Source organism: Coregonus lavaretus (genome assembly GCF_964263955.1).
Source record: "Coregonus lavaretus genome assembly, contig: HAP1_SCAFFOLD_2496, whole genome shotgun sequence".
Lineage (NCBI taxonomy): Eukaryota > Metazoa > Chordata > Actinopteri > Salmoniformes > Salmonidae > Coregonus > Coregonus lavaretus.
In genome coordinates, this window is record NW_028160231.1 from 26748 (window position 1) to 52026 (window position 25279).

A 25279-nucleotide genomic window follows, 5' to 3' on the forward strand; every position below is an offset into this window, starting at 1 on the left:
TAAACTTCCGACTTCAACTGTATTTAGCCATGGAGCACGTTCTGATTGGCCAGTGAGGGGTCAAGCCTCGACACACCTTCAACTTGCTTGCACCTTTAACTTGTTTATTCAAGTTGAAGGCTGTGGTGGCGCAGTAGCCACCACCAGCTACTGCGCCCATAATTCTGGTTGTGAAAATAGCAAAAATATTTCTGACACACCCCTGAACCTATAGCGCTGGCCCCATTGTGCACATGTTGATTTTGTCTATCCCCACCAGACACGTTCATGACAGGCAGATTAAAATATAAAAACCAACTGAGAACCAACTATATTCATTTGGGGACAGATTGGACATTTAGCTAGCTTGCTGTTGATAGCTAATTTGTCCTGGGAGATAAACATTGGGTTGTTATTTTACCTGAGATGCATATGGTCCTTTTTTTTTTTTTTTTTTTTTTGCTGGATCTTTGTAAGCAGTTTGGATGAAATAATTAAATAACGCTTGGGCATGCAACGTGGCCGCTCTAGTCAGCATGTTAGATTTAACATTGCATTAGGTTTGTTAAAATAGAGCCCACCATGTCTGAACCATGGTAACTTAGGAGTCTGGCACTTGTATTGAAATATAATATAATTTAGCATTAAATATTCAGCAAGCATTCCAGCAGGACTATGATATTTTCTGCTGTCACCATGACAAATATCTGCATTTGAAAATTGGCACATTGTACCCCCCATAAAGGGCTAGAAACACACAATAAACACATAACAGATTAATTATTTTTAAGATATTTTGGGGCATAGGGAAATTTACTTTTAAAAAACTATACAGAGATCATATAGTACAAACTTACAGCGTCCACTCAACAGTCAGCAGCCTTAGTAGGCTCTCCCAAAGTGCTGGTTGACTTTGACTGTGCTGATGTAGATCACCAGATTAATAAGGAAGAACTGTCTCTGTTCCTCCAGCCGCACCACGTCCATCTGTACCTATACACAATCATATGAAATAATATAATACATAAATTATTATAATTATTATTTACTTTGGTAGAGAAACAAAAGTCATGCTTCTCACTGTCTGGTGCTGCCAATAACTGATCATTTAATAAAGCTAAAACACACCTTGCCCTCTGCATCCTGGTACTTGATCAGGAAGTGCTGGCCCTGGTAGTCATAGGAGAAAGGCTCCTCATTGGCCAGCACCATGGAGACGGGCGTGCTGACACACCAGAAGGGCATCTGGGTTTCATCCAGCAGGGTCAGGCTCATCATGCAGCAATTCTACACAGAGAGAGGAGAGGAGACAAAGAGAGAAAAACACAAATGCTGCCATTAGCGCAAATCAGTGATGATGGTTTATGCCATCTGTTATGTAATTGCTTTGTCAACATTATGTAGGCCTTATGACAGGTGGTTCCTGTAACCTAAACCAGTGAGTCAGTGTTCCTTTCCAGTACCTTCACAGTCCCCTCCAGAGCGTCAGACCTCCAGGGCAGGCTGACCCTGGCAGAGAGAGGGGTGTGCTGGGACTGCTTACTCCTGATGATGGCATTCAGCTGGATGAAGCCTTCATGGATCTGACCTGGACAACGACAAGGACCACATCAAGACATCAACAACAGCCTATGGTCAAGTAGCTGTGTAGAGAAACTACAAGGCAGAGGAAGGAAGACTAGACTCAGTAACTCGGGCAAGGGCACACACTACTGTAGGAAGTCTCAGTTCAGACTTGATATTAAACAATGTCACTAAGCTAAAAACAACCCAACTCTATCATTCTCCTCGGGACCCCAGGCTTCTCACCTTCTGTTTGAACGCCTGGGGAAGTTCTCCTCAGAAAGAAGCTACAAAGGGGTGGAGTACGGTGTCTAGATGGAAAATGAATGCCAGCGCTTCAATTCAAACGCAAAATCCAACATTGAAGTTCTCCAGACTTCCAATAGTCGAGTCAATGAGACGAGATTTGGAAGGATGGCCACGCGAGACTATGATAACCCTAACCCTGAGCCCTGTGGATAGTGGTTTGTTTACCTTTCCGACAGAAGAGTTCAGGGAAGTGGCCAGACATGATCTCCGTCACGGTGTTGTGGAGGGTAATGTGTAGCGTGTAACCATGTAGACCATAGTTCGGGTCCACGTCGTCGAAAGGAGGCATGTTCTCTGGAATGGTGTAGGGGCTGGGAGAAAAAGAGAGAGAGTGATAGAGAGATGAGAGACAGAGACACAGACAGGGAGAATGAATTAATGTAAAACAGAGGAATATAGGACCATTCCCACCTGTCACCAGGAGAGGGAGTTAGCACCCCATCTGCAAGTCTAAGGCTCAGTCACATCAACCCACAGAACCAACGTAGAGCCAGTGTGCAGTAGGCACACATCATCATAGACATTTTTTATTTTATTAGGATCCCCATTAGCTGTTGAAGAAGCAGCAGCTACTCTTCCTGGGGTCCACACAAAACATATAACATGACTAAACACAGAGCACTAATAAACAAGAACAGCAACACAAATGTATAACAACATTTAAAACAACTAAAGGTTCATGGGAGTGTGTCTCTTCACAGTCCGCATTGTTCCTTGTTTTTATATGTTTTTATTTCAATTGATTTTATTTCTTGCCTTGAGTTACTTGAGGTGGAAAATAACTCCATGTAGTCATTGCTCTATACAGTACTGTGCGTTTCCCAGCCTCTGTTCTGACTTGGGGACTGTGAAGAGACCCCTGATTGCATGTATTGCCGCGTATGTATGGGTTTTTGAGCTGTGTGTTAACTGGCTGAACAGACAATTCGGTACATTCATCACGTCAATACTTCTAACAAAGATCAGCAGTGATGCAGTCAATGTCTCCTCCACTCTGTGCCAGGAGACTGGCATGCATGTTATTGACATTGGCCCTAAGTGTACATTTGAGGGCCAGAAGTAGCGACTGATCGTGTGCCATTAGTTTACCATTATCAACAGCTGAACTCAAATTGGTTTATTAAATATTGAAATTAACTATTTTCTTGACTTTCAAGAGTTTGAGAGTAGAGTGCCTAGAGTACACTTGGCAATGCAAACTGCCATAATGTAAACAACAACACAAGCATTATATTGAAACTAACAGACTAATGTACTTAACAAATAAGCAACAAAAATAATATATGAATAATGTATACATCTGGGTTAAATAGTGGAACAACAAATCGTGTTAGGGGACATCAGTCTTCAAAGACACTTTGAAACAGCCAGCGGGCCATCTGTGGGTAAAAGGTGAATACAGAGAGAGTTGTAGCTGGGCTGGACCAGGGTGAGGGGAGCCAGGGGCTGCATACCAAATAGACGAGCCCAGGAGACTCCTCTCCACCAGCCTGTGGTAGTGGAAGGTGGCCATCACAAAGGCTATAGACAACTGGCCCTGTGGTGAGAAACGGGGAATAGACGTCATCATTATTCAATCATTAAGATCATATTATTCCTCCTAATCATCATCCTCTTCCTGATCATCATCATAATTATCATCATCATCAGGGAATAGAGAAACACCATCATTACTCAATATCTTCCTTCCCCTCCTAATTATCCTCATCATCGGGGAATAGACCAATACCATCATTATCACCCTCATTATCAGTCTCCTCGTGCATCATCATCCTCATCATCAGTACATACTGTGAATGTAGGCCTACCCTCCAGATGCCGATGACAATGCCAGGCGACAGCAGCAGCAACATGACCAGTCTGTCTCCACCTTTCACCTGGCTGCTCTTAGAGATGGTGTCAATATCCAACTGAGCCATCAGAGACCACCAGCCTGGCCTGAAGGGTGGAGGGGACAGAGGAAGGAGGGGGAAGGGCAGAAGAAAGACAAGAGCTCTTTTCATTCAACAGGACCAAAACCTCCCAAATATGATTTGATATGGGATGGCTAGAAGGATGGGTGGTAGGAGATGGAGGGAACAATAAATAAATGGTGAGGAAGGAGAGAAAGCAAACTCACTTGATGGCGCTGGGACATTTGAGGGGAACTTTCTTGACACCGTGAAGCTGTAGGGTAGAGAGTTGGTGGAAGGCGGGCCATGAACCGTTGCTCCAGCACACCGTCACTGACGAGTCACTGTAGTAAGTGTGGCTCTGCTCAAAAGTCCCCTCACAGCCCGACTTGTCACACACTGTGATCTCCCAGGCCACACGTTGCTCTCTGAAACAGAGGACAAAAGAGAGGAGAACAATTTAATGAAGTGATACTGACATGGTTTTCATACCCTATTGAAAACTACTAAAATGTACGTAGCCAAATCAAAGTTTATTGGTCATGTGCACACGGTACAGTGAAATGCTTACTTGCAACAGTTTTCAGCTGTGCTAACATAATTGCAAAAGGGTTTTCTAATGATCAATTAGCCTTTTAAAATGATAAACTTGGATTAGCAAACACAACGTGCCATTAGAACACAGGACTGATGGTTGCTGATAATGAGCCTCTGTACGCCTATGTAGATATTCCATTAAAAATCAGCCGTTTCCAGCTACAATAGCCATTTACAACATTAACAATGTCTACACTGTATTTCTGATCAATTTCATGTTATTTTAATGGACAAAAAATTTGCTTTTCTTTCGAAAACAAGGACATTTCTAAGTGACCCAAACTTTTGAACGGTAGTGTACATAATAGAATATACAGAGTATGAGTCAGTGTCAAGTCACTAAATCTCGAGTCCGAGTCCCAAGTCCCTAGCATTCCAGTCCAAGTCCGAGTCCTTTATGCTCGAGTCCTGAGTTGAGTCATGAGTCCCTTGGTAGTGCTCAAAGCTACATTTTGTAACGTAGAAAGTTGGATAAATGACTGTATTGAATAGCTAATACAGTAGCTATCTGACATTTGCTGTTGTAGCTATCATGTTGAATAATGCAAGGGAGAGAGACTTTGACAACAAAGTCACTACTGGTCGAGTCCGAGTCATCACTGGTCGAGTCTGAGTCGAGTCACGAGTCATGAAAATCGTGACTTGAGTCCGACTCAAGTACGAGTCCTGGACTCAAGTACTACAACAATGATATTATTTCTAAAATGTGTCAAATTATGATGACGATGACCGTTTCTGTATACGTTCTTCTGACTATGTCAGTATTACTTTATGGAAAAACATGATGTCTTATCTAACTTTTTGTAAACTGTTTGTGACTGAGCCCATTCAATGTATGCCAAATAAATTCCCATTCTACCCTCATTGCTCAATAAAGCATTTGAAGGAGGAAACCAACCAATGTGTTGTTGACTATTGAAATCACAGCATTGACAATGACCCACTAAAACAGAAATGACTTGCAGATACCTGAAATGAAACCACATGTATTATGATACATTTCTGACCCAGTTCTTTCTACAAACACAGCTCAAGGATACCCCCACACGATGATGCATCCTGTGTCTGCTGGCAGCAGCCCAACCTTCATCCAACATAAATTAAATAGGAGAACAAAACTAAGAACCCAAACAGCCAGGATGCCCTGGGGAGCCCTGTGGGAATTCCATTGACTCTGTTGTTTTGTCCGTCCACCTGTTGTCTTGTGAAATTATCATTACCAGGGTAAATCGCATCCCCCCGCATGGCAAGAACAAACAGGTCACCAGAGGGAGTAGTCTGGGCAGGTGGGAATGTAGGGAGGGGTGGGGGTTCAAATCATTTATTTAAACAGAAACACAATTATTTCTCCATCCGCCAAGGCCGCTGCCATGGAACTCAGAAATTGAGTGCCAGTGTTGCATCTAATCAGAGGTTTTTAAAAAAACTGACCTTAAACAGCAGAAGAAACGCTAAGTGAGCTTTCACCCGTGTGTGTGTGTATCGGTATTCCCCACAGCACAGATCGCATTTCAGACAGAGGCTTCCTCCCTGCGCTTTAATAAGAGAGGTCATAAACAGAGAGGAGAGAAAAACAAATGGAAGGCAGGTCGTTCTATTTCATTTCAGCAAGCTATGATACCCACCATCTCAGATTGTTCTGACATTTTTTCTGTAGTTTGATAAGATTAGCATTCCTACAATATTATATTGTTGAAATATAATTTGATCTCTGAGAAATTAAGTTACTTGATTGCACCCAAATTGGAACAGCACCGTCTAGTGGTCAGAATCTGGTAATATCAGGATGAAGGATGTGACATAATTCTAACAACTTCAATGACACATTTCTCTGAACAGAGAAAAAAAAAAAAAAATATATATATATATCCCTGAGAATACATTACATAGGATAAAGGGACAATACTCGGAGCCGCAGCTCCATACTACTTGTCAAACATAGAGAACTGATACTATATACTCGTTGTTGGGGTGGGAAGGGTGTGGGGGGTCCCTGAGTGGCTTTGACCATTTATTTGGATTCCTTATGTTTTACTCATTGTTAGAAAAAAGGTTTGGTCCAAATCTGATGTTAGGTACTATATTTATTGATTATATGAATCCTATACATTTAAAATGGCCAATTTGGATGCAATCAATTAGCTTAATTCCTCAGATCAAATTATATTTAAAAATAATAATGTTGCAGGAACAATTTCAGAACAATCTGAGACGGTGGGAGTCGAAATCCTCTTTCTTGTGTTTTCTGAGGTGGAACGACCCAGGCATTTTATATTTTGGAGGCTCGTATCATCCCCATTAGGGGTGTGGCCATACTCATATTCGTAATCGTATCAGTAAATTGACAGTTCATAATCAGATCGGATATGCCTAAATAGATGTTGTCAAAATACCTATCTCCCTGCACGTTTATCGACCAAAAAAGCTGCAGATTAGGAGCAGCGCGCGGAGGGATGTCTGTGTGTCCTAAATTTGCAGCGGGCAGACAAGTTTGATGTCACTCAGTCAGCCTGCGCATTTCATATTTTTTCCCTACCCGCTTGTTAGATATTATGCACATTGATAGCTTGCTAGGCTAGCAAACGTCCTCGCCTTTTGATTTATCATAGTAGCAGGCTAACACGAGGCAGCAGCAATCTAAATGATAAGATCGAAACAAGCGGTGATCGGATTCAGTTGAAGTTATGAAGAGAAGTGAGTGAACTGAGAAATACACATTCGCTCTATCCAATCAGAGCAGCAGGATCAACGTACAGCCCGCCCTTCTCTTTACTGACAGGCAAACTAGCAAGTTGAGTTATTTAGTCCATGTAGCACATCGCACTTGATTGAAAGTAGTTAAAGCTGCAATATGTTACTTTTTGGGTGACCTGACCAAATTCACATTGAAATAATGTGATATAGACAGGGGTGCACATAACTTTTTCAGTGAGTTACTCATGTGAGTACCAGCAGATAGTGTCTGGTACTCACCCCATATGTAGCGTGGTCTTAATAAGTACAGTCTTCCTCACTGTCCTCCTCAGTGCTGCCACCACTGTCCTCTGCTTCAGCTTCCTGCATGGTAGATGATGAAGATGCTGCAGATGCACCTCCCTGTCCTTGGTTGAGCCTCCGATTAGCTGTCTCCATCCACAGGTCAACAGCAGGCTTTGGGTCAAATGTCTCTGTGGTCTGCTTTGACAGGTGAATGTGCATCAGTGCTGAGAGATGAGCATGTGACAGACGAGATCTGTACTTGGTTTTTATTATGTTGAGATGTGAGAATCCCCTCTCACAAGCTGCACTGCTTAAAGGCAGTGTAAGAGACAGCTTAACCACCTTGTTGATGTTGGAGTAAGCATCTGGGTTACTTGTATTTACTATTTGGACCAAGTCATACATAGAAGAGGCTCCCAGGCGTTTTCCTGCCTGCTTTAAGCGCATCCATTCTGTCACAGTGGTATCTTTGTCAAGTTGCAAGGTGGCCTCATATTTCTTGAGAATGCTGCAAACTGTTGTGTTTCCAAAACTGTGGAGGTCTTGCATTTCCATGTTGGAGGCCATGTTGAAGGATCAAATACTAAGAAATGATCACATGACTTGAGGGAGTCATATCTGATTTCAAACTCTTCAATTAACCCCCTGAGTAAGTGTGTCTTGTCTCTGTCAGCATCAGCATTGGAAACAGTGTGTGCCCTGTGGCTTTCACCATCAAGCAGAAGTGTGAACTGTCCAATGGCCACCATGAGTTAATCCTTACATTCTCCAATGGTCAGCTTTTCCTTCTGAAACCTAATGGATGTGGTCTTCAAAATGTTGCAAATGTCAAGCATGTTTGACAGAAAGCACTGAAAACGCTCTGAGCAGATATGCTGCAAGTCACTGTTATCACTCGTAACCAGTTGCATTTTAATGGCTGGCAATAGTCTTGATATTTTTAACAGTGTTTCATGCCTCCATGCAGACCATCTGATATTATGAAACTTACCCAGTTTCACAAAGGAGATCCCATTTTCTTCACATAGCTTATTCAGTGCAGCAGTTTTTTTTGCTCCACCTTTTTGTAAATAAAACTGCAGCAGCTTGACCACAGAGCGATTAAATGTCTCACAGTAAGGAACATTGCGATTAGCTGATTTCGCGCAATTCTCCAGTGTGTGTGCGGTGCACAGAATGTGCACAAGGGAGTCTCCAAACGCAGCAAGTTGCCGGAGTTTTGGCACAACGCCGTTGTAGATACCTACGTTGACAGCAGCCCTGTCTGTGCACACAGCGACCAACTTTGTTGTCCAGTCATCCAAGCCTATGTCCTGGAAAAGTCTCACAAGTCCGTCTGTTATGGCCTGCGCGGTTCGGTCAGCACCCAATTCAATCAGTCCAATAAAGTCCGAAGTAAACTCTCCGTTGCTGGACACAGACACAATGTAAACGATTTCCTGCTCAGTTTTTGTGATGTCCTCAGATCCATCAAAAAGCAGCCCCCAAAATTCAGCAGACTGCAACTTGGCTCGTAACTCCCCGCTGATGGTGTGAGCGATGCTCTGCATGATCCGTGTGCCCCCTTCACGTGAATGATATGCACCTCCGACATTTACTCCTAGCCGCTTCAGTAAAGGAACATCCTCAGAATAGGAAGACATGGGGCGTGCGTGTTTAGCTTTATGGAAGGCGAGGAGAAAAATATTAAACAGAGCTTGCCGCTGTTCTTCATTCAGCTTGTCTCGCCATCTGGCAAGTGGGCGACTGGACATTTCTTCTCGGCTAGCTTGTTTAGCAATGGCTTGCGCCACATTCGTGTGCTCCTTGCTCTTTTCATGTTTGTCAAATAAAGGATGGTTGAAATTTCTGAGCCTTTATAAAATGCACCTGTTTTGTCTGCTAGATGTGGATTTGAGCGGCAAATCTTGCACCACATTTCAGTGCGCTCATCGTTAGCTTCAAGCCACTGCACATCTTGGAGCCACTTTTCCGAAAAAAAGTATTTTCTTCGGCTCTGGCTCCAGTTGGCGTTTCTTTGTAGATGGCGAAACGCCAAAAGAAGCTGCTTAATGTCTGTTGCTTTTTGGACATCCCTGACAGTCGTTGACAAGCAACATGTCATGTGTAAGGTTAGATGAGAAGATCGGTCAAGTACGCAAAGGCGCGTAGTAACACAAGTGGCATTACGCATTCCTGATTTTTGTCACGCTTGCGTACCTGCGTACCAGTTATGTGCACCCCTGGTTATAGATATGTCATTCTCAATGAAAGCAAGTCTAAGAAGTGGTAGATCTGTTCTGTGTATTTCTATGCTTCCCTTTCTTAAGTTTAGTTTTTTGTCTTTTACTTTTGATTTTGTACACCAGCTTCAAACAGCTGAAAATACAATATTTTTGGTTATGGAAAACATATTTCACAGTGGTTTAGACGGTACAATGATTCTCTACACTATACTTGCTTGTTTTGTCACATAAATTGAAATTAGGCAACTATTAGAATTTTAGCAACCAGGAAATGGCGGAGCGATTTCTGCATAGTGCATCTTTAATTGTTTAATTCCAGCATACACTTCCATCATTTTAATAAATGTCTTCATTTCCTGCACTAATATGTTATCATTTACACATTGTAACCATGTTTCCATCCACAGTTATGCGAGCAAAGTCATACCGTATAAAAAAAAATCCAGACAGACGTGATGGAAATGCCAACAGATAATTTGTTTGTTCGACATTGTGGGATCTTTTTGTGTCGGTAAAATTAATAATGTGAGAAATGGAGGTGGAAAGACCTTAATGTACAAAATTATTGATATAATAGCCATCATATAGAAGTAAACTTGGAGTCACGCGATGATATGGTGTGTGGTCTTCCCATTACAACTCAGGAAACTATGCAGTGTATTATTAGGCTACAGATTAAATAAGTGATGAACTTCACAGGGTGGTGAAATTGCAAGGTGATGAGCTTGATGCTCATTTCCAATAAATATCGAGGGTCTTATTCTGGTAAGATGATGATCGATGCTTGACTACCATTTGACAAATACAAATATTCTCACTCTTATCCATATTAATAATCTCATCATGTAGACTAGCCTCCTGCACAGCCTACTGCACTGTATCTGCGAGCTGTTGGCTAGAGTGCACGAAAGACTAGAGTAGGCACATTTGCTATTTAACGCAACCGTTTTTTGTGACAAACCTATCGGTAGAGTTGAAAATGCAATGGAAACACATTGAACTTTAGAATTTTATTCAGTAGATGAAAATGAAAGCGAAAAAGTACATTTTGTGTGTATTAGGTCATCACGCACTGATTTTTATCCGCAACAAGTCAGTTTGGTGGAATGGCTGCCGTTTTACAGGCTCCTAACCAACTGCGCTATTTTGTTAGTTTTTTCGCGTTGTTTGTAAATTATTTTTTAACTTATTGTGTATATAATGTTGCTGCTACCGTCTCTTATGACCAAAAATAACTTCTGGACAACAGAACAGCGATTACTCACCTCGAACTGGACAAAGATTTTTTATTTAATGAGTTTGATGAGAAGGATACTGCTTTTTCAGAAACGTGCCCAAATCCCTGTCATTTGCATGAAGAAAAGATGGAGAAAAAGGGGGCGGATGTCGGGCTGCCTTCTGAGAATTCGTTGGTGAGTGAGTAAACCTCCACTACCATCCGTTCTATTGGCCAACGTGCAATCATTGGAAAACTAAATGGATGATCTACGTTCAAGAATATCCTACCAACGTGACATTAAAAACTGTAATAACTTATGTTTCACCGAGTCGTGGCTGAACGGCGACACGGATAATATAGAGCTGGCGGGATTTTCCATGCATCGGCAGGACAGAGAAGCTACGTCTGGTAAGACGAGGGGCGGGGGTGTGTGTCTATTTCTCAATAACAGCTGGTGCGCAATGTCTTATATTAAAGAAGTCTCAAGGTATTGCTTGCCTTAGGTAGAGTACCTTATGATAAGCTGTAGACCACACCATCTACCAAGAGAGTTCTCATCTATATTATTCGTAGCCGTCTATTTACCACCACAAACCTGGTGCTAAGACCGCACTCAACGAGCTGTACAAGGCCATAAGCAAACAAGAAAATGTTCATCCAGAAGCGGCGCTCCTAGTGGCCGGGGACTTTAATGCAGGCAAACTTAAATCAGTTTTACCTCATTTCTACCATTTACATTTACATTTGAGTCATTTAGCAGACGCTCTTATCCAGAGCGACTTACAGGAGCAATTAGGGTTAAGTGCCTTGCTCAAGGGCACATCGACAGATTTTTCACCTAGTCGGCTCGGGGATTAGAACCAGCGACCTTTCAGTTACTGGCACAACGCTCTTAACCACTAAGCTACCTGCCGCCCCAGCATGTCACATGTGCAACCACAGGGAAAGAAATACCACCTTTACTCACACACAGAGACGCTTCCTCGCCCTCCATTTGGCAAATCTGACCATAATTCTATCCTCCTGATTCCTGCTTACAAGCAAAAACTAAAGCAGAAAGTACCAGTGACTCGCTCAATACGGAAGTGGTCAGATAACGCAGACGCTACACTACAGGACTGTTTTGCTAGCACAGACAGGAATATGTTCCGGGATTCATCCAATGGCATTGAGGAGTATACCACCTCAGCCATCAGCTTCATCAATAAGTGCATCGACGACGTCGTCCCCACTGTGACTGTACGTACATATCCCAACCAGAAGCCATGGATTACAGGCAACATCTGCATTGTGCTAAAGGCTAGAGCTGCCGCTTTCAAGGAGCGGGACACTAATCTGGAATCCCGCTAAGCCCTCAGACGAACGATCAAACAGGCAAAGCGTCAATACAGGATTAAGATTGAATCCTACTACACCGGCTCTGACGCTCGTCGGATGTGGAAGGGCTTGAAAACTATTACGGATTACAAAGGGAAACCCAGCCGCGAGCTGCCCAGTGAGGCAAGCCTACCAGAGGAGCTAAATGCATTTTATGCTCGCTTCAAGGCAAGCAACACTGAAGCATGCATGAGAGCACCAGCTGTTCCGGACGACTGTGTGATAACGCTCTCGGTAGCCGATGTGAGCAAGACCTTTAAACAGGTTAACATTCACAAAGCCGCGGGGCCAGACGGATTACCAGGACGTGTACTCAAAGCATGCACGGACCAACTGGCAAGTGTCTTCACTGACATTTTCAACCACTCCCTGACCGAGTCTGTAATACCTACATGTTTCAAACAGACCACCATAGTCCCTGTGCCCAAGAAAGCGAAGGTAACCTGTCTAAATGATTATCGCCCCGTAGCACTCATGTCGGTAGCCATGAAGTGCTTTGAAAGGCTGGTCATGGCTCACATCAACAGCATCATCCTGGATACCCTAAACCCACTCCAATTCGCGGCAGGTAGCTTAGTGGTTAAGAGCGTTGTGCCAGTAACCGAAAGGTCGCTGGTTCTAATCCCCGAGCCGACTAGGTGAAAAATCTGTCGATGTGCCCTTGAGCAAGGCACTTAACCCTAATTGCTCCTGTAAGTCGCTCTGGATAAGAGCGTCTGCTAAATGACCAATTATTTTTATTTTTATACCGCCCCCAACAGATCCACAGATTACGCAATCTCAATCGCACTCCACACTGCCCTTTCCCATCTGGACAAAAGGAACACCTATGTGAGAATGCTGTTCATTGACTCCAGCTCAGCGTTCAACACCATAGTGCCCACAAAGCTCATCACTAAGCTAAGGACCCTGGGACTAAACACCTCCCTCTGCAACTGGATCCTGGACTTCCGCCCCCAGGTGGTAAGGGTAGGCAACAACACGTCTGCCACACTGATCCTCAACACTGGGGCCCCTCAGGGGTGTGTGCTTAGTCCCCTCCTCTACTCCCTGTTCACCTATGACTGCGTGGCCAAACACGACTCCAACACCATCATTAAGTTTGCTGACGACACAACAGTGATAGGCCTGATCACCGACAACGATGAGACAGCCTATAGGGAGGAGGTCAGAGACCTGGCAGTGTGGTGCCAGGACAACAACCTCTTCCTCAATGTGAGCAAGACAAAGGAGCTGATCTTGGACTACAGGGAAAGGCGGGACGAACAGGCCCCCATTAACATTGACGGGGCTGTAGTGGAGCGGGTCGAGAGTTTCAAGTTCCTTGGTGTCCACATCACCAACAAACTATCATGGTCGAAACACATCAAGACAGTCGTGAAGAGGGCACGACGACACCTTTTCCCCCTCAGGAGACTGAAAAGATTTGGCATGGGTCCCCAGACCGTCAAAAAGTTATACAGCTGCACCATCGAGAGCATCCTGACCGGTTGAATCACCGCCTGGTATGGCAACTGCTCGGCATCTGACCGTAAGGCGCTACAGAGGGTAGTGCGTACGGCCCAGTACATCACTGGGGCCAAGTTTCCTTCCATCCAGGACTTATATACTAGGCGGTGTCAGAGGAAGGCCCAAAAAATTGTCAAAGACTCCAGTCACCCAAGTCATAGACTGTTCTCTCTGCTACCGCACGGCAAGTGGTACCGGAGCGCCAAGTCTAGGACCAAAAGGCTCCTTAACAGCTTCTACCCCCAAGCCATAAGACTGCTGAACAATTAATCAAATGGCCACCCGGACTATTTACATTAACATATTTTCTTAACTCTTTCTGAACTGCATTATTGGTTAAGGGCTTGTAAGTAATCATTTCACGGTAAGGTCTACACCTGTTGTATTCGGCGCATGTGACAAATAAAGTTTGATTTGATTTGGTGGGAAAATGCGCATATTTTCTTTATGCAGATTTTAAGATTAAAATCTGTCGCCAATTGGATGGAAACCTAGCTTGTGTCACGTTTCTTTTGTCTTAGTATGCCTCTATTTCAGGAGAAAAAAAACTTTTCCTTGACAGAATAATTCTCCTCCTCTTTCACTGTGCATTTTCGGCAGTTCTTACTTTCGCCACTAGAGGGCAATCAACTGATGTCTGGGGGTCTGTACCACAATCTATGGTCTGTACTCCCAAAGTTGTTGACTGTTTTTGTGCTTGCTAGTTTTCTAGCAGTTCTCAGCTGATAGCAGCCAATGGCTAGCAGCTTCTTACTGGCGATAAAAATGGATGATTGCCATAATTTTTTTGAGTCATTACTGAATTATTTAATGTAACAAATCAAATATTAAACCTTGTAAATTAATTAATGGTAATTCAATGGTAACCTCGTAAACAATTCATTTAGACCCAGGCGTTTATTTTCTGTAATGTGTGCTGCTGCCCGGCTATTAAAAGGGACAGTTGGCTTTTTGAGACTGCATTTAAAATAAGTTTTACGGTACTTAATTGTTAGCCAGACATGATTTGATATTGAGATAAAAACAGCTGCATTGGACCTTTAACAAAGGTATTGCACAGCCTAAACATGGCATATTGTAACAAGGTATATTTGATTGATTCTGGCCTGTGAGTTTCAATTAGTATGTTCTGACAATACTGGTATTGGAGTCTGTTTGTTTCTGTACCTACAGTGTAGCCTTAGCGACAGAGCCAGTAGAGTATCTAACCTGAGGACTCTCTCTGTGTGGCTGGGAAGGCCTGTGTAGGGGTTGATGGTTCTCAGCTCCTTCAACCACTTGGTGTGGTTGTTGCCAGCTATGGTCCTGAAGTACAGCCTTCTCCAGTAGCCCTCTGGTCTCTCCTGAACCTTCATCACACTCAGCTTCTCCACCACCTGAATGGAGGAGCAGAAACATAATAGATTTGGTTCATAATGCTATATTAGTATATACAAGCATACAGTATTCACTTACATACCAAACACATACTAAATCATGAACCATTCACATACTCAATACATTGGGGGGGGGGGAAACAACTGTGTATTATGTATGTGTATATACACTGTGTGTACAAAACATTAGGAACACCTGCTCTTTCCATGACATAGACTGATCAGGTGAATCCAGGTGAAAGCTATGATCCCTTATTGATATCACTTGTTAAATCCACTTAAAATCAGTGTAGATGAAGAGGAGAAAGGTTAAAGAAAGATTGTTAAGCCTTGAGACAATTGAGACATGGATTGTGTATGTGTGCCATTCAGAGGGTGAGTGGGCAAGGCAAAATATTTCAGTGCCTTTGAACAGGGTATGGTAGTAGGTGACAGGCGCACCGGATTAAGTGTGTCAAGAACTGCCATGCTGCTGGGTTTTTCATGCTCAACAGTTTCCCGGGTGTATCAAGAATGGTCCACCACCCAAAGGACATCCAGCCAACTTGACACAACTGTGGGAAGCATTGGAGTCAACATGGGCCAGCATCCCTGTGGAATGCTTTCGACACATTTACATTTTATTCATTTAGCAGACGCTCTTATCCAGAGCGACTTACAGTTAGTGAGTGCATACATTACCTTGTAGAGTCCATCCCCCGACGAATTGAGGCTGTTCTAAGGGCAAAAGGGTGTGCAACTCAATATAAGAAAGGTGTTCCTAATGTTTTGTACACTCGGTGTAGACTGGGTATGTAAATATTTCATGTTGTACAGTACATATGTAGTGTGCAATATGTATGCTATGCATGTTTGTATCTGCTTCTTGTATTTGAATTCATACTGCTTTGCGAGCTTGCCCTCTACTTTGTCCCTAGTGGGATAATTAAAAGTGTTATTCAATTGAAATTATACTGAACCTCGTCCATGTGCTTGGCCTTCAACTTCTTACTCTCCCCATATTTTGCAGAGTACTTTTTACGCCACATTCCACTGCAACGAAATTAGACAACATATTCAGCTATTATGTGATTGAATAGGGTTGCTAGATAGTGGAGACGAGTCCTGCTGCCTCCGGATATAAAGTATCCTTACTTGTTTTTGGCCAGCTTATAGAAAAGCTTGTTGACGTAGCTAATGCAGTAGAGAGAAGAGGCATCCAGGTTCCACAGGATCTTCATTAGGATCTCAGGTGGCAGTCTAATAAAACACAAATTACAATAAGGCTGGGTCAAAAAAGGCATGAACTGGGCACTTGCTGGCTGTCTCCTTGCCTAATAAATCAGACTTTTATACCAATACTTGATATACAGTCTGAAACAGCAATGCAAAATTGTCAAAGTATTCCTTACAAGCCAGAATATTGAATAAAATTACATTTACATAATTTATTTGTCTGTGCGGTTTGTCCTTCAGCCGCTCAAAATTTGAGACAAAATATCCACAGGTTTAAATTTATATCACCTGGCACATGTGCAAAACCATGTAAACACCTGCAGACTTCGGTTACATGCATGCGTCGCTTGTATGTACTTCCGTCTTGTGCATGTGCATGTGCCTTTGGTCACGAGAAAACAAATCTTGATTACCACACACAGAGAGATGCGTTTTCATGTCGGGTTAATAACACTTTCCTGTGGATATTTTGTCAAAAAATGTTGACCAACACCACAGACAATCGGCAGAGTCAATTCAAATGAAGTTTATTGAACATTCTGACTTGTAAAGGGACTGTTTGGATTTTTTTTACGTAAATGTGAGTCAAACATAATTTGAATGCATCACCACGTTTCGTGCCTAGCTGTCTCCAAGTCCACACAGCCAAACACATGTACTCAGGATACTTACAGCTAACACATTAATACAAACACACAGAGACTGGTGCTTCTACATCTGCATCGCTTTCTGTTTGGGGTTTTAGGCTGGGTTTCTATATAGCACTTTGTGAAATCTGCTGATGTAAAATGGACTTTATAAATATATTTCATTGATTGATAGAAGATTTGTCAACTGTTTATGAACATCAGTTTGCAGAATGAAATAAAATACAGTATAAAATAAAGTTATTCTAATTTCAATTCTAACGGTGGGACTTGGAGACAGTAGCAACTTTGTCCTTTCTCTCTGCAGATTACAGAACAGGAAATGGACCACCCTTTTGTAGGAAACAGGTGGAGGTGCATTCTTGTCATACCTGCAACCAATCAGTGCACGCAAACAATTAATTCAAACGGACCAAAAAGCTCACACTTCCAAATCACATGATGATTACCGTAATGCACGAGGCACCTCCACTCTGCTACACATTAATTAAGTGTCGAAGTAGCTAGCTAGCTACTGTAATGAATGACGGAGAAGATGGCGGTAGAGGATGTGGAACTTGAATCAGATAGCGGTGTAAGTGAGGACGAATGGACTTTTGTCCATAAGAATGGTAAAAGACGCAAAATTGAAAGGGGAAAGGAAACGGCTAGTGTTGATAATACCCCCATCATATCTGGTACAAGTTAATTTTGGGGGAGTATTGGTGCCCGACTTGGTGAATCCGTTGAAAATATCAAAAATGTTGGAGAAAGCTTTGGGTAAAGTTAAGTCGGTGAAGATCACGAGAATTGGTCATGTTTAGATTTTTTTGTTGGGTCTCAGGCGAGTTGACGATTACGCTGTGTCGTGTTTTGAGCTACGGAGAAGGGCACCTGTCAAGGGAGTAATTACTGAAGAATATTCCTGGAGTGGTCAATGCATGTAGGATGAATCGTTTGGTTAATGGCAGGAAAGAGAAGAGTTTGTCTGTTCTACATGGAGTACTGTCTAGTGCAGTTCCACCCTGTCAGGCCTCAGAGTCTAAGGAGGGTATTTGAATTTTCAAATGACTGAAGGAGTGGGAATATAAATGTATATTATAATTTGTTTGGTTAATAATGTTAAGTAGTTTGTGTGGATTAATGTTATTTTTCCCTTCCCTGTGTCATGGAATTACTTTTATTTTGTTAATTTTTCACCCCCGTCCAGTTGAAGAAGTAGCTACTGTAACAAGTTTGACACAAATGCTGATAATTATTATATTGCATTCATAAACTAGGATTAGCTAAACTGTTACATCACCCAACCCTAAAGGGTTATCCTGGCATTTGGGTAGACTACCAGTACCTGTGTACAGTGGAGGCTGCTGAGGGGAGGCCGGCTCATAATAATGGATGGAACGGCGCAAATGGAATGGCACCAAACACATGGAAACCATTTGTTTGGTGTATTTGATAGCATTCCACCAATTCCGCTCCAGCCATTACCACGAGCCCGTCCTCCCCAATTAAGCTGCCACCAACCTCCTGTGTCTGCAACCCACTTACTGCTCTATGTGGTTCTGAGTGCAGCCAGCTGGCCTTGCAGCATGTCTAGTAGACCTTGGTAGCGGAGAGGTGAGTCTCTTTGTTGGTACCCTGCTTGGTACTGGATGGCTGGGTACAGTGGCCTTTTTCTGTGTCAGTGGCACTCGTTTTGCATTGTTGGTAGCCAAGCATCTAGAAAGACACAAATGTAAGACATTCAGCTAGCTAACTAACTAGCAAACTAGTCAACTAGTATCTAGCTAGCTTGACATTAGCTATATGCATAATGCACCACAAGTAGCTAGAAAGCAAACTGACAAAAAAAAGTCAACAAACGTGTTTCTCTGTAACTAGCTAACGCGTTAGCTAGCTACGTAAGTGAACTGTCATTAACTACAGTAGTAGCTAGCTATGGTAGTCTGAGCAGCCTTTGTTGACATTCGGTCCACGCTATACCCACCTTTGAGTGCTCGAGCCCGGGGATTTTATGGGCATGATTTTTCTCCTTTTAGGACGTCTGCACTTCTTTTCGCCTGTAGGTCCTCTACCCTCGGTTGGCGGTGTCTTCATCCAAACCCTCTCCAAAACTGCGGCGAAATTGTCTAGATACTTCCAGTAGCCATGGTTACAGATAGGCTGCATGCATAGAAATAGGAATTAGAATACTAGAATGGCTTAACCTTTTTATGAATGTCCAAATGTCAGCCATGTTGGTCAGGTAGATGGTCAACCATGGTTTGCTAGTGCCGTGATAAGATATTATGTAAAACAATGAATGTGAAGAATTTATCTAGCTAGCCAGACAGTTTTAGAGGAATGATTCCATACAATTTTCTAATTAACTGCTAATATGTCAACATTCCATTCAAACAATGCAGTCAATCCACAACCATACACTGGCTGAAATCAGTTGATGATAGGACAAGTTGTCAATGCAACAAGTACTGATATTATATCATATAAAAGGACTCACAGCTTTCCAATAAAATAACATCTGAGACATGTATGGTCTGTTTCCATATATTTTAGAGGCTATTTGTACAGAACATTTGTATAAAACCTGTATAAACAGTATTTATAATTATATGACAATATTTTAGGTTGACTATAATTCCATTACATAATTTCTGATACCTCACATGCTTTACTTTTATTTTCCTGTATAAGTAAAAGCTGGAAATGCATCACCTATGTCTCTACTACCATTCGTTCCAATTAGACTGTTTTGGGATGTCTCCCTCACCAAGATGGCTTCCGTTTTTGCCCCATAATGGAACTTAGAGGGTTAATGAAATCCCCTCTAGTAATTTCATAGGATCTCTATGACTGCGTGTCTAAATTTTTGAAGACACTGCCTCCTAGGGGTTTGGCATTTCTTGACCTGCAGACAAAGGTGATTTAATTTTCTATTGTCAAAAGATGTAGCTATGGCTAGGGGGACTACTAGTTACATTTGTTGTAGGCCTGCTGATTATACAGTGAATTATGTTTTTGTGTGCCCATATTGGTGTTGTTAAAGGCTTATCTATAATATTGAATTAATTACAGAGAATAGCTACTTGGTTGCTGACTGTCAAGTGGTAAAGTGGGAGGCACACACATTCACACACACACTTCTGGGTTAACGTGAGATTGAGAGTTTGTGTGTTTTTAACAACCTGCAGCTGTCTCCCACTCAGCCAATTCACTGTAAGAGTACACACACAAAGGAAAGATCTGAAAGAGTGGTCAGGGAGGAGGGAGAGTGGGAGGGAGATGAGGAGAGGGATATAAACAACTGGTGGTGGGGGGCTAGGCCCTATTGGAAACAGTTAACTTTTTAACTGAAAGCAAAGCAACCTCCAGTGCAGGCCAGGGATGTGAATCTCTCTAGGTTAACAATACAGCACTCAGCAGGTAGGCTAGGTGTCAAAGGTCAAACTACTGCAGAAGAACCTGGGAAATGAATCTTATTTGGCTCCATGTGGGGTTCAGGAGGGCGACGCAACACAATGAAATGTTATCTCTTTTTCTTCTGTTTTTCTTTTGCGGATGCTTTTGGAATCACAGGTTTAAATGGAACCTCCTTGGCCTCGTTGGACACGCGCGCTCACACACACACACACACACACACACACACACACACACACATATACAGCTCTTGAAAAAATTAAGAGACCACTGCACATTTTTCTTAAATCAGCATCTCTACATGTATGACAGCCATTCCATTCCAGTGTCTGTTGAATTCCAACACAGGCACACCTCATTCTACTGAATTAGGTACTGATTAGGTGATCACCTGAACCAAATCTTATTTAACGAGGAAAAGTATAAAAACCACTGCTGTGGTCATCACTATCCTCTTGCAATAGGACCAGCTGGATGGCAAAAACAGTGCTAATAGTACCTCAAAAGTAATATTAATCAAAAGGTAACTATTGACCATGCCAAAAGAGTTGAGAAGGAAAGTTTTGAGTGAGGAAAAGAAGGGTTCAATTCTGGCTTTACTGGCAGAGGGATACAGTGAGCTTCAGGTTGCTTCCATCCTTAAAATTTCGAAGATGGCGGTTCATAAGAACAAGGTCAAGCAGCAGACATTGGGGACAACAAAGCTACAGACCGGCAGAGGGCGAAAACGACTCTCTAATGACCAGGATGACCGCCAACTCATTCGAATGTCACTCAACAACCGTAGGATGACATCAACTGACCTACAAAAAGAATGGCAAACGGCAGCTGGGGTGAAGTGCACGGCGAGGACGGTTCGAAACAGGCTCCTAGGGGCAGGGCTGAAGTCGTGCAAAGCTAGAAAAAAGCCCTTCATCAATGAGAAGCAAAGAAAAGCCAGGCTGAGGTTTGCAAAAGACCATAAGGATTGGACCGTAGAGGACTGGAGTAAGGTCATCTTCTCTGATGAGTCCAATTTTCGGCTTTGCCCAACACCTGGTCGTCTAATGGTTAGACAGAGACCTGGAGAGTCCTACAAGCCACAGTGTCTCGCACCCACTGTGAAATCTGGTGGAGGATCGGTGATGATCTGGGGGTGCTTCAGCAAGGCTGGAATCGGGCAGATTTGTCTTTGTGAAGGACGCATGAATCAAGCCACGTACAAGGTTGTCCTGGAAGAAAACTTGCTTCCTTTTGCTCTGACATTGTTCCCCAACTCTGAGGATAGTTTTTTCCAGCAGGACAATGCGCCATGCCACACAGCCAGGTCAATCAAGGTGTGGATGGAGGACCACCAGATCAAGACCCTGTCATGGCCAGCCCAGTCTCCAGACCTGAACCCCATTGAAAACTTCTGGAATGTGATCAAGAGAAAGATGGATGGTCACAAGCCATCAAACAAAGCCGAGCTGCTTGAATTTTAGCGCCAGGAGTGGCATAAAGTCACCCAACATCAATGTGAAAGACTGGTGGAGAGCATGCCAAGACGCATGAAAGCTGTGATTGAATATCAGGGTTATTCCACCAAATGTTAAAACATTAGTGTTGTTTAAAAATGAACATGAACTTATTTTCTTTGCATTATTCGAGGTCTGACAACACTGCATATTTTTTGTTATTTTGACCAGTTGTCATTTTCTGCAAGTAAATTCTCAAATTGACAATATAGGGGCGGCAGGTAGCTTAGTGGGTAAGAGCGTTGTGCCAGTAACCGAAAGGTCGCTGGTTCTAATCCCCGAGCCGACTAGGTGAATAATCTGTCGATGTGCCCTTAAGCAAGGCACTTAACCCTAATTGCTCATGTAAGTCGCTCTGGATAAGAGCGTCTGCTAAATGACTAAAAAATAAATAAAAAATTTATTTGGGAGAAATGTTGTCAGTAGTTTATAGAATAAAACAAAAATGTTAATTTCACCCAAACACATACCTATAAATAGTAAAACCAGAGAAACTTATATTTTTGCAGTGGTCTCTTAATTTTTTCCAAAGCTATATATGCTTTGTTCTCTCTAATGGTATTTGGCCTCTCTGGAGGATATAGTAGTGAGGGACTCTGTAGAGTGTTAGGTATAGTTCCTTATGCTCTGATCTACAGACAAGTATATATCCAAATAGAGCCAAGGTAACTGGAGGAATGATCAAATGAACATCCATTCTTCTTTGCCACAGCAGCACTCATCATAACTATCACAACCCTGATTGCTTAATCAAAGCCTATCTCATCACATCATGGCAAATCAAACACTCCACCAGGGGAAATCCCACCACCACCATGGTTCCTAATCTTTCTATATTTACCAAGCCGACTGCGTTCTAAATGACGCCCATAGATAAACAATGGCAGCCAGCCGCCAGCAGCAGAACTGACTGACTGATGCTAAGTCTCTTTTCATTAGAGCAGATGTCTGTGCTCTTAGACAGACACGCCAACACACGGTGAAGGGTCGAGATCCCCCTAGTCCGGGGAGCTGGTCTGCTCTGCTAGCTGTCACTGCAGATAGCTGTAACATCCTCCCTACTGCCAGTCCCTTCGCCTCATTACAGAGCCTTGGTCCATGGCGGGCCCCTCTCAGGACAGACGCAGCCTCTGGTAATGGTAATACATGGCCCCGTGCCCCCCCCCCCCATTCCCCCATGCCTCTGCTTGACATTTGATGTCTGTTGCTCTAGCTTGGTGTCCTTCTGCAGGCCTGCGGGTCGGTCTTAGCTCTGGGGTGTCTGATGTCTTGCTCCTGCATGGGTTGTCACTCAGCACTGACACTGTGATGTTTGTCAAATGAAGTGGGAAGGAGGGAAGAGGGGAAGAAGAAAGGGAGGATAGAGAGTGCATGTTGTGTAGCTGTAATTAAGATGTCTATATAGCTACAAGTGCATAATAATGTCTGGTGTTTTACTACTGCAAGGCAAGTGGGTCACTAGATGATGTGACATGGATAACTGGTGGATGTTAATTGTTTAATGTCTTGTGCTGTCTAAGGATATATTATTATATTCCAACATAGATGAACAAAAGACAGTATTTGTTGAATTGTATACCGTGGATGTTTGGCCTATCACTGCTATGTATACTGTGTACTGTATGTATACAGTTGCTCCCACACATATTATCAGTCAGGAGATTTGTATTACACACAGGCTACACTGTTGACCATGTTTATTCCCTTCATGACAGTATGGATAGTGCTTGGATGAGTTGTTGTAAAAGCACAGATGTTTCAATGTAAAGGAACATGCATGTGGAATATCAAATAAGGCTTCCAGTGTGTTGATGGTTATGATGTCAAAAGATGTCAGATTTCATACATTATTTCAAAATGTTATATGATTTCATTACAGATGGGTGGATCAGGGTGGATGGATGCACAGATTAATTTAAATGAATGAATGAATAAATAAATGGATGAAAATATTAATAGATGCCAGTGCCGTATGGATGGATGGATAGATAGATAGACAGATAGGTAGACAGATGAAATTCCAACACAACCTCTGGTCAGAATATTCTGTTTTAATTGCATTTAAAATATGGATGACATACCTAACAGATCCTTAATGATACACCTACTCCCCCCCCCCCCCCCCCCCCCCCCTCCTCTGGGATAATCAGTGGAGTCAAACGTATCATGGTATATGAATCTGAACTCCTTGCATAATATGGCCAATTAGCAAAGCTTAGAGCGAGTGGAGTGACAGCTCATTACGAAGTGTAAGTGAAGGTTCAGCAGTTCTGAGAAGGAACTCTCAGATTCATCAGGGACAAGGAACCATGAAAGGGACCCTTGCACAGAGGTCTTCAAAGGTATTATGACATGTTTGGGCAGGGCTGGGCAGAGAGGGTAGGAGTGGGCAATGGTGAGGTGTACAGGATGTATACTAATACATTGTATATAGGGTCCAGAGTTTTTCCTGGTCCAGTCACGTGGTTAGGATCTGGGTGGGAAAACCCTTGGCCCTTGGAGTGGGGGATTCCATGTATGAATTGTTTTAAGCCTAATTAATCAACTGAAATCACACATGTTGCTGTACCACACATTTTTTTATGCAAGACACATAACTGGAACTGAATCCTGACCTCTCAGCCCTCCAGCTAATATCATCAATAATATCAGATATGCATAATATCAATATTCATAGATAGCGTAACTATTAATGAAATGGAAGGTTGCAAAGGAATAACTTACTGTAATTCCCCCAATGTTATACTCCCACTGCTTTAACTAATGACACAACCAAGTGGCAATGAAAGACTGCAAGTGGCTGTTCACTTTAACCTAATAATTTAGCCTCAGAAACACAAGCATTGTTAATAGAAAACAACAGGATAGCATGGTAGTTGTCCTCATTAGTCAAACATAAGTTCACCATGCACCTCTGGTGAGAAAACATAAACAGCTGACAGTACCGCCTTCATACCGCTGGGTGTCGCACAAGTATCTATGTGGCTCCTGTAAAACTGCCAGTTTTGAGCTCAAATTAGTGACATACATACCCAATTATAGGAACAGCGCAAAAAGCAATGATATCCGCTGTTCTGCCCCTTGCATCTCTGATTAGGCGCGGGACAAGACAAGGGGGAAAGGCGGGGTATAAATTGCGGGTGCAGATTGGGAGGCAGCAATGAACTCCGCTGTCCCGCGAGGGCCACTGATGTAAAATCTCACAACATTCAACTGCTTATGTAAACAAACTCATTAATCCATACGTGTGCTTATTCTACTGTAGTAGCCTACTAGTGAGTGAGGTGCCCTTATACGCGGTGTCTACGACATTACTACTGTACTTGAATATAAAGGATGGGCGTGAGTCGCCTTTGAAATTGAAGCAAGGATGCGAGCCCACCGCTCAGTTCACTCTGCGCGCTGCTTCCTATGCGGAATGAGAGACTGACTCCACGCTATGGATAGGCCTACTACAGGTACCGTACAGGCGTCTTTTCGGGAACACAGATGTATGGTGT

At 42.9% G+C, this 25279-nt stretch overlaps 1 protein-coding gene across 1 annotated transcript; it reads right to left on the reverse strand.

Moving 5' to 3' along the window:
* Window positions 1–861: 861 nt before the first annotated feature.
* LOC311122010 (F-box only protein 15-like) lies at window positions 862–18963 on the reverse strand (the record flags this gene model as incomplete). Its single annotated transcript, XM_084196439.1, has 12 exons — window positions 862–972; window positions 1108–1266; window positions 1443–1567; window positions 2017–2162; window positions 3306–3388; window positions 3660–3789; window positions 3971–4171; window positions 14859–15025; window positions 15985–16057; window positions 16160–16264; window positions 18415–18585; window positions 18854–18963. 12 exons carry the CDS (start codon window positions 18961–18963, stop codon window positions 862–864), a joined length of 1581 nt encoding a protein of 526 aa, XP_084052565.1.
* Window positions 18964–25279: the final 6316 nt, after the last annotated feature.